The sequence below is a fragment of the Salvia hispanica genome, chromosome 4, assembly GCF_023119035.1.
Source record: "Salvia hispanica cultivar TCC Black 2014 chromosome 4, UniMelb_Shisp_WGS_1.0, whole genome shotgun sequence".
Taxonomy (NCBI): Eukaryota; Viridiplantae; Streptophyta; class Magnoliopsida; order Lamiales; family Lamiaceae; genus Salvia; species Salvia hispanica.
The window spans coordinates 35925241-35936691 of NC_062968.1; the positions used below are offsets into that span (position 1 = coordinate 35925241).

At 34.7% G+C, this 11451-nt stretch overlaps 1 protein-coding gene across 1 annotated transcript; it reads right to left on the reverse strand.

The window, feature by feature from the left end:
• Positions 1-3967: 3967 nt before the first annotated feature.
• On the reverse strand, positions 3968-9264 carry LOC125220985 (E3 ubiquitin-protein ligase DZIP3-like). Its single transcript, XM_048123109.1, has 3 exons — positions 9134-9264; positions 7994-8391; positions 3968-4143 (listed from the first exon to the last, which is right to left on the reverse strand). The coding sequence occupies exons 1-3, from the start codon at positions 9262-9264 to the stop codon at positions 3968-3970; spliced, it is 705 nt and encodes a 234-aa protein (XP_047979066.1).
• Between the last annotated feature and the right edge of the window lie 2187 nt (positions 9265-11451).

The following is an 11451-nucleotide window of genomic DNA, read 5'->3' on the forward strand; positions in this document are numbered from 1 at the left end:
TGGGTTCCCAGCATTAACACACTAATTAATTATGACTATATTTAGTTTGACACAAGCATTAAGCAAACCATTCTTTGTGGCTTAATTCTAGTGTTACTTTCTCTTGGAATTTATTTAACATATCTCTAGGTAAAAGTGATGTATATAAAAATTTGAAAATAGAATTAAAAAGGAGAAAAGGTCAGTCTTGGGGGTTTGAAATAAACAGTGTTATTTCCGACCACGATAAACTTTTTTCAAGGCTGGGGTTTCTGTTATGCTTCCCCACTCCCACTCTCTTTCCCATCTCTACCCCTTTTCTTTTCTTGCATGGGACTACTAATCACATGATGATACACATACACCACCATTTCTATATACACATACAATGTAATGTATCTAAATAGTAATGTGTGTGAGCACAAATTCTCACATTAATTCTTGTTGCAAAAAGAGAGAATAGCTACAATTGCTAGTAGATTTCATCTTCAAGTTTGTTCTAGTGCAAATGTTGAAATTATGTTCTCACTTCTCCACATGAATTTTATACCTATATTCTTGGACAAAATTAAACACATAATTTCGCAAAATAAATTAAAAGAATTTAGCGGACAGTGGATGGATTTTAAAAAGTGAATTCCGTTAAACAGTGGATTATAAGCTTTTATAGGAGAGAATCGGATTCATTCTCGAAATTTGAAAAAGATTTTAACTAGAAAAGGCTCGCTTTTCAAGAATGAGAATGTTTCTACAATATTATATTTCCCTAAACGATCATCATGTTTATCATTCTTCTATATATTTTCACAAGCAACGAATTTATCCCTTTCACATATAGTCCCAAAAATGTAAATTAAGTTAGACTTAAGCGACACATCATCATTGTTGTATTTGGATGGAAAATATTTATTTGGTCCTGTTTATTTCTATATCTATCTATTAAGATTACTAATGGTAAGATGATAAGAAGGGCGTGGTGTTGGAATATTTTACCCTAATAGGAGTATCGCTCTTATAAAGGGAAAACATATACCACTACGGTTTGGTAAATTTGAGTAGACAAAAAGTAGAAAAGAGTGATAACGCAAAATAAAAAGAATAAAAGGACAATGAATTGCGAAACTTCATTCTTGGTTTCAATTATAGCGCCATTATTGGCATTCGCAAGTACAAAATATAATGCAAAACTTTTGTATACAAGAAAAATGATGATACGCATGTCATTTTCTTTCCTTCTTTTTTTGTTTTTTTGGTGTCAAAAATAATTTCAGTAAGCGTCAAGATATAAAGTGAATTCTATATAAGCTGCCACCCTACCTCGAAATATATCGAAAGGAGATGATATGTTGCCACATGAGAGTGATCAATTGCTAACTACAACTAATTTAAGGCCATAGGATTTTAGAAAACGTGTGGTCTACAATTTGCCACATGTAATTTTCTTTTTTATTAATTAAATCGAAAAAGATAAATAAAAAAACTTCAAATTAGGGTTTTGGATGAAAATGTCAACATAGTGTTCTGAAAATATCAACTCAATACTTTGAGAATGTCAACACAATGCTTTAAGAATGTTAACTCATTGCTTATATTGACATTCTACATATATTATATTGACATATTTTATATAGTATGTTGACATTTCTGCTTGTACGAAAAAATTAAAAAATTTTGAATTTTTTTTCAAATTTTGACGTCGGAACATATGCATGTATGATATCGTTGGAATTGGAATCCTTATGAAATTATCTTTAATTTGATATATGTTATATGAATTTAAAGTTTTGGGATTTCTTTTAAAAGTTAGTTATACTAAACATGTAGTTAATTGACATTAATACCCCTATTGATATTTTTTGGAAATAAATCTTATGGTCTTATTGACGTTTTTCGTTGATCGTATTGACATTTAGGGATTAATGATCTAGTCCCTTAATTTGAATATCTAATGACTATTATTTAATTGTAGTTAGCAATTAAGTTATGAGTTAGCAATATAACACTCCCCGACGTATTCTAATTTGATAATAATTACTAGTATATAATGCATATGATATGATTAAATCAGCATTTTAATTCAAGTAACTATGGAAAAGCATTTTTGTCGAACTAGTTAAACGATTGCCGATTCATTCTAATAGTTTTTCAAATTAATGCAACAATCTAATCAGCTTGATCACTTTTAAATTTTTCCTAATTTTACTTTTTTTTAGCAAAACTGAAGAATTGAGGATAGCTTCCTGCTAAAGGGGCATAGTTTTAGTGATATATATACTCGTAATAATATTCTTTTTAACACCAATACTTGGATTAAATTGTTTATCAGTTTTCCAATTTTACTATACAAGAACTTTCCGTGAAAAATATGATCTCCTCAAACCCCATATTTTAAATGTTGCAACCCCCTCCACCCAATGTAAAAAGAGTACGAATCATGTGTGTGAGTTGACCAAACGGTAGAGTGGTAATTTCTGGGGCCCAAAGGTCTTGAGTTCGAGTTCACCGTAACGTGACCAATAAATTTATATTCATTGACGACCCATAAACAAAAGAGTATGGACCAAATTAGATAATGTTGTATATTTTTCTTGGGTTATCATTGTGTAGAGTAGTACTCCCATAAAGCATATATAGCAACGGCAATATGTCTTTGCAATGCCATTCTCTTGGAGTAAAAATTTAGTTGTCCGAGTAAGATTGTTTTTATCACTTGATTGAAATGTATTTTGCTCTTACAAGTATAAAATGAATTTACTAAAAGAGTGTTTTCTATAATAAATATGTTATGACCGACCCATGAAATAAGATGAATTGAAATTATACTACTAGTATTATTTATTTTGTTGCCAAAAATATATAGAACTATTTCATTTAATTTTTTATAAATGAGCATGTGAAGTGATGGTGTAAGGGAAAATTAAATCGCTTGGAGCCTGGATAGAATAAGACGTTCTCTATTTTGTAGTACTAATTTATAATCGACAAGATGAAATAGACCTTTATTTTGTAATTATTCACCATTAATCAATTTCGTTTATTGGGAGGACATATTAAATCATATTTCCATCTGATATGCCTAGACCACTGGAAATTAACTTCATATTAAAGTCTCAACTGGAAATTTTCTCTCATTTAATGTGTAGGTTACTATACAATATAATGTGCAACTTAATCACACTTTATTACTAAGTGATAGTTTTGTTTCTCGTATGATGCACACTAATACTTACTAGTATATGTCGAGTAAAATGGAGTGGTATTGTAAAAAGATGCTATTGATTATACTTTTATAAATTAAGTAGGGATGATTTCTCTCTATAGAATTGTAAATATGGAATTAATAATAAACGTCAGCACATTTTTAATCCAATGATTATTATTCGGTAGTTAAAATTTCTATCAAACTATTTATTTATTTGACATTTCTTAATACATTGGGCTTCTGCCATTTTTTATTCACATTCCCAACTACTTGGTCTTTCATCAAAACATATTTTATTGTATCAAATTTTCAGTCATTTAAATTTATGAATTTACCCCAAAAACGAAAATTTGGCGTTACTTTTAATATTAAAAATTACTTCTGCAACTAAGTAATCTGTATATTAAATATTAAAAAAATTAAAAATATATAAACACATGCTTACTTTATAATGGTGTTAGTAAATAGGTTGATACTTTAGCCAGAAAAAAAAATGTTGATTTAATCTTTTTTTGTTATTAAACACTACTACTAATATATATAGTCGGCCCAAAGCATTCATATCCCAATATGTCCTTTTAAATTCGGCCCAATAAAACCCTTCTTACTTTTCTCAATTGAAAAAAAGAGACGTTGTTCAATACCAACGTGATTGGACTGGGCCGTTCATTTTTCACACGCTTTATGGAAAATTAAATGAACTCCATACATTTCTAGTGAAGTATACAAAGCAAAAAATAAAGCAAGAACCTGACATGCACAATGCACTTACTCAAATAATTCACTCTACAAGCTATCAATCACCGGCGGCAAACTTGCACTAGGAAACGGCGGATGAACTGCAATGGCTCGACACAACGGGCAATTTGCATGGTGCTCGAGCCATTTATTAATGCACGCCATGTGAAATATATGGGTGCATTCAGCCAGTACGCGGATACATTCGTCCTGTCTGAATTCACCTAAGCAAATAGAGCATGAATCTTGTTTGTGCTCTGCGGAATATTTGGATTCCACAATCACCTGGACCGTCGGATGACCGGACCTAGTATTAGCCATCGATGTAGAATTACTATTTACGGTGTTAGTATTAAACCTTTGTGGTTGAGCGTCGTTACAAAACACTATTATACAATGGCAAATCGCGACGATTATGCTTCCCGCCAATACACCCATCAAGCCTACTAATAAAGGGCTCATATCTATCCCGTGGTGATTATCCATATTGAAGCTGAGCTTTGAGCATATATTGCAATTACATATATATTTATAAATGCTTCTTAATTTTAAATTTGCTTGTCAATGTTGTGTAACGTTGCTGGCACGATTAGTCAAGGCGTGATTTAATGGTAAATGCGACACAATAAGTGATACTACTATTTTGGAGTTGATGGGCCTTTATTTTGTATTTTTTTTGTGTGTGATTTGTAAGGTTACCCTAAAATTAATCGTTTTGGTATTTTATTAGGAAGGAGTAGTTGTAAAAAAAATCATATAACTTAAATAAAATCACTCTTAAAAAATTGGACTCTTGACAATGAAGTGAGGAGGTGTAACGTTTGTTGCATACTACAGAAGTTTATTCCTTCGCGGTCCCCTATAGCTGTGAATTGTGATGCAGAATCATGCCACAGAATTTTCTAGATTATAAAATTTTTGGACATATTATTTTGCTCCAGATCATCAGAAAACAAGACCGTCAATAAAATATTTTGTAAATCGTATTAAAACTAGATTCCATATTTTGGCAACCGAAGAAATAGTAAAAGGCCAAAATAAAAGCCGGAGGTGGGGAAACTGGAAACCTATACACGTTGCTCGACTTTTCACATAATTTTATAGAAAAATACTTTTAGATAATGCTCCCTACGTCACATTCAAAGCGTTACATTTTTCTTTTATGAATGTCTTGTTTAAACTGGCTATCTTTTCAGAAATATTAAAAAACATCACACTCTCCAATTTATGAAGGAGTTGACAGCGGAAGCGCTCATATAAATCAATTACATAATAATTCTGATCTATTTAGCAGATTATTTAGATAAAATCTATTCGCGCAATTATCACATGTATCATGCTCATAACTCAAATAAATCATGCTTTAAATTAATTAAAACCTAAAACATGCTTTTCTATGGTGTAGCTATTTTACCTCAATGATTCTCCAAAGAATCAAAGATAGCTAGCACCTTCTCCACGTGAATATCTTTAGTACTAAACCACGGATCTTCTGTCTGGTTCCCGGACTGTAAACTGATATCAGGGTGGGCTGATCTCACCAAAGTATACTAGGACTTAAATAAAGAAGACGGAAAACCAATCCCTCGAAGAAGAGTAAAAATCGTCCTCTACTAGAGAGAGAGAGGGACGAAAATTTTGGAAGAAAATAAAATGTGTATTTTCTGTTTCATTTATTCTCCTTTATATAATAAGTCACATATTGAGCCCAGACAAGGATCTATGGAAGGTTTTGGATATGGGCTCCTCCAATTAGTTTTTTACTAATTAAATTAAACTCAATTTAATATAAGCTTATAATTTGAATATTACGAGCAGCCACTACAGAAGTAATATTGCACTCCCCATCAAAATCCGAAATTATAAGTACTTCGGGTTTCCATTACTTAATATTTATTTCTCGCACTTAAGATAGAAACATCCATTAATTAATTATTGTCTGCTATGGACTTAATTAATTAATATCTTATTCATTCCAAGAGAGGACTCAGCAAGAAAATCTTATTTATTATTCATAGAGTAATAAACTCCAACTAGCTAGGTTCCGAATAATAAAACCTTATTTCAAGCTTCTCTTGAGGATGTTATCAAACGAGACTCACCTCGCGCACGATTCAACATAATAGCAATCCTAGCACCGCTAGATATTAATCACCACTACCCAATATACCAGGTTTATTGGGTTGTCAAAGTAGTGCATAATCAATACCGTATGCTCAATGCTAACGTATGTAGATTAAGAAATAGTTATTTATCAAGACCTAGTCTTTGAGTAGATAGCATAAAGACACGTCTTGCTGTTAGATCCATTCAGTGCTATACCACACCAACGTCATCTTATTTCAGAAAGGCTTAGAAATAATCGGACTGACATTGCAACCTTTCATGATAGGTAGGATCTGGGTTGTGAAATTCTTCTTTTTCTTTGTTCAGAACTGACCGTGTTACCTTAAAGTGAACGACGCCCACAACCGGTCTACTAAAACAAAGACTTAGACTTTGTTAAGTTACTTATACATTTAAACATGTAATAAACATCCATTAAATGTAAAACATAACAACATTATGACAAAAATAATCTGTTTATTCCTTTGGAAAAAAAAATAAGAGTTTTAACAGTATTCAATCACTCGAAAGGTGATTTCTAGTATACAAACTCTAACAATTTAGGGTTATGATCAATTGAGATTTTTTAACCTAATTGAGAAATGAGATGCATTATCAGTAGGGTTGGCAACTTTTGGCACGACATAATAACACGACATGAACCCGCACGAAATTAATGGGTATGTGTCAAAGCTTATTGGGTTCGTGTCCTTATCGTGTCGTGTCCGTGTCGTGTTCGTGTTACACGTTAAGAAATGATATTAATATATTATAGTATTATTATTATTTTATTTATTTTAAAATTTAATATTAGAAATAATATAAATATATTATAATATTATTATAGTGTCATATATGTGTTGTTATCGTGTCGTGTTGACCCGAAGTGGTTCGTGTCGTGTTCGTGTCTGAGGGTAGCGGGTTGTGTTCTTGTTCGTGTTTGGAGTTTTCTTAACGGGTCGTGTTCGTGTTTATTGTTATCGTGTCGACACGATAACGGCACAACACACACGATTTGCCACCCCTAATTATCAACCACTCATTTTTGTTAAATGAGTGGTCCAGAATTTGTCACATGAAAAATATTTTTAGATTAAATAATTATGAAAGGGCAGAATAGTAATTTCATCGTACATTTTATTCAATAAATACTTTTTTTTATTTTAATTTATTTTAATTTTCTTTTAATTTTCTATTTTTTTTTTTTGTCAACTACATATTCAATTAATGTAAACTACACACATATAATATCAACTATACACATATAATGTCAACTACATATACAATTATGTCAACTATACACATATAATATCAACTATAAGTTGTTGACATTTGATGCCCAGGCTATTGACATTTGATGTGCAGGCTATTGACGATAATACCCCCGAATTGACATAATCTACTTGCAGTTGACATTTCGAAAATGTTGTGGATGAGTGGCTGAAAATGCATCTCAATTCTCAATTAAGCTAAAAAATCTCAGCCTAACAGGACCCCTCTACTTTATTTGTACTCCCTTCGTCCGCCATTTGGAGTCCCATTTATGGGCGGCACGGGTTGTAAGAAATATTAAGAAAAGTAGGTGGAAAAAAATTAGTGGAATAGGGGTCTCACTTGTATATATTAGTTTTAAATGAAATGTAAGTGGAATGAGTTAGTGGAAGGTGAGACCCTATTATAATCCACAATGGTAAATAGGTTAGCCATAGGCTAGCCTGTTCCTCCTCCTGCCACATCATCCAGCACTAAAATTCCTCCTGCCACATCATCAGGACAAACAATAGGCTAGCCACATCATCAGCACTATTAAAAAAACAACTAAATTTACGGAATTAAACACAAAATACGGAATTAAATTTACGACACATATACGGGAAAAATTCGTTAATTTTATTTCAATAAAAAAAAGTACATTAACTAAAAATAATAAAAATTACATAATAAAAAAAATTTCGGGCTTCCACACACGAGCCACCGCCCCACTCTGCTCCTCGTCGCCGTCACCGCCGTCCTCACCGCCATCCCCGCTGCCACCGGCAGCACCCCCGGCATCTGAGCCCGCACCTGATCCCCCCAACTGTGCCGCGAAGGTATCCAAATCGACCCACATACTCTCGAGCATTGAGTGAAGAAACTTCTTCTCCTCGGGGTCAGTTGCCTCCTTCCATTCGTAGAAGATCTTGTGCATCTGTTTAACCGTTTGTTGACGCGCGTAGAAGGCGAGCTCGGCTGCTGACTTGCCAATGGGGGGGATGCCGACTAGACCTCCTGGACCCTGGGCGACTCCCCTGGCTGCCCGTTGCGCCCTCCTCTGACCAATCGGGCGAGTGCGGCGAGCGAAGGATGGAGGTGTTAGGTTTGGTATACTAAAAAGCATGTTTCGAGCAAGTTTCGCGCGAATAGAATTTTGCTTGTATACGTAAAACTCTACAATCCACTTTTAACCCGATTCAGTATTATTCGAGCAGTTTCGCACGAATAGAATCACTATATTATTACATTGTGTTTCCTTGTACATTTATAAGATGTTTTATAAACATTTAAATATATAAGATGCAAACAAAGTCTAAGTCTTTTGCTTAGTAGACTGGTTGTGGGCGTCGTCCACTTTTGATGGGGTTTGGTGCCCCTTGCACAGCGGAAGACTTGTACAAAGCAAATAAATCAGATAAGGTTCTATTTGACCGATTATGCGATTAATCAATTCACATGTTAAACAGATAATTGCATGCTAGAACGCAAATAATTCATGCTTAGAAAATATAAATCCTAAACATGATTTCTACGGTTTAGGGTTACCGATTTGATTCTCCAAAGAATCGTCGATTGCTCGCGCCTTCTCCGCGTGTTGATCTTCAATACTAGACCACGGATCTTTGACTGGTTCCCGAATTGTATTCCGATATCAGGGTGGGCTGATCTTATCAAAATACTAGGACTCGAATAAAAAGAAGACAGAAATTTCTCACGGAGGAGAGCTGAAGAATTTTCGAGCTCCTCTACTAATTAGAGAGGGGGACGAAAATTTCCTCTAATAATAAATTATGATTTTGTCTCTCCTTTATTCTCCTATTTATATTAAGTTCATATTGGGCTTAGTCAGGGGACGGCTCTTCTGGAACATCCTCGGGGAGGTCGTGGGAACCGCCGCTGCTGCCGCTGTAATCACCGGCATAGTTCAGCCGCTGCTTCTTCGGCCAGCCAACATCGACACCTTCCCGGAACTTGCCGGAATCCATTAGCACCAGATAGCAGTTCCAGTAGGTGAATTCCTTATATAGCCCCCGCAGAGGGGAAGGCTTTCTCCGCTATCCTTTTGCAATCCTCGTCAGTCTGGCCACTGGTCTTCATGCGGAGGTGACTCATGCTAAATTTGCAATCAATATGTCACCCACAAGTGTATGGGGTATATAGCACGTGGCAAGTTGAAATTATCGATCCTCGAAGACTAAATGCCGGCTTGAGTACTACGATGCAACTTTGAACACTATCTAGACTAATAGAAGGGGTTTTTGGTTTTTCTTAAACTACGAGTTAAGAACAAAGAACAAGTAAGCAAATAAGAGCAAATTGAGAAACTAAAGCAAATAAAAGGTATCTTTCACACAAATTTGGGAAAGTATGGATATGGATCTGTTGGTATGGATCACGGGTGTTCACCTAGAGATCATGCTCATCTATTGGGTCTCACGGGTGGCTAGGAAGGTCGGGTTAATTGGTTAGACCCCCTCTCGGGTGCATCTAACGCGTTGATCGGCCTCTAATGTCGGAGTCTCCTCCCTACACTTCAAGACCGACTCCTAAAACCTACGGACCCAAGCCCTCTCTCTAGCTATGCATCTCTCGATAACATTAAACACACGGAGTTGTTGATTATTTAACAATCTAATTAAGCATCTCTCAATGACAATAATTAGAACAAGACATATCCAATTGGTAGTTAAGCAATTAGACAATGAAAAAGCATAATAACCAACAAAACCACCACAAAGAGATAGATAAGCATAAATCAAGGTTTAACCCATGAATTCCATACAAACTTCACCAATATCCCTAATAAAGACTTAGCTACTCATAATGGAAGCTAAAACAAAAGTAAATACAAGAACATCAAAGGAAAACATAGTAGAAATGGGAAATAGAACTCCCTAAGGTGGACTTGATGTTGGGGAGAATCTTTCTTCTTCAATCTCTTGAAGATGGAAGCCTCCTTGCCTTCAATCCTCTTGAATCTCTCGATTTCTCTCTCTATTTTGCAGTGGGGGAAGTTAGGGTTCGAAAATAAGTGAGAACCCTTTTATACTCGGAGTGAAAAAGGGAAAAAATGGGTATCTGTGTAAAATGCCCGATCGGGCAATCCGGAAGTATCACGATGCTAGCCAAAAACGCCTGATCGGGCTTTTTGTCAGATGTGAAAAGCCCGAACGGGTTTTCTCTCTGGAATTCTCTTCGCTTCAAAACGCCCGATCAGGCATTTCTTCGGATGAAAAACGGCCGATTGGGCGAAGTCCCTGGAATCATCCATTTGCTCCGTTTTGCTCCGTTTTAACCTGTTTTTACTTCAAAATCCCAACAAACTCATTATTTCATCAAATCAACAACTATATGGGTGAAAACCAATTATAAACACCTTAATTCAACAAAAACATGGGTTAAACACCTCTAAAACCATCCTAAACTATGGGTTTGTCAACTCCCCCAAACTTAAACACTTGTTTGTCCTCGAACAAGAAGAAGAAAATAAGAAAACAAACTCATGTAAGGATGTGGAGTGTCATCATTGACTTAGTAGAAATAAAATAAACAACAAGTATCAATGGCCTCGTATGCATGTAAAGTATTATGAAATATAGCTTCAAGTTACTATCATGTAATCAACCTTGCCAATTTGCCCTCACAAGGAGAAAATGCAATGTGCATTTTAGAAATTTCACTCACTCTCAAAGTGTATAAGCTCATGACATAACTCTCAAATCATCAAATCATGCATAGTTTACCATATGCTTGCTCGAAATCTACACTCTCCTCTACTACGGTGTGACTAAAGTTCAAAGGTCCGAAAGGTCTTTTCTATAGGTTGTAATGTAGGCTCTTTGGATAGGTGAGGTAATTTTTGGCCAAAGTGACTTTAATGCCCAAGATATGACATATTCAACTTCACCAACTTTCTTCCCCAATCTTTCCATCTATCCACATTCCACTTTTGTTCTTCATCTCTTTTTCAACCTTCAAGATACCCTTTTCACCAAATACTAATTATTCACTCTTTTTCACTTTCATTTCTCTTTTCTTTTTCTCTTTTTTTTTTCTTTTTCTCCATGCTTTGCATGGTATCATCACTATTTTTTTCTTTCTTTCTTTCTTTTTCTTTTCTACCTCATCAAACTTGTTTTTCATAAAAACGCAATATCCCCCAAATTCCAAAT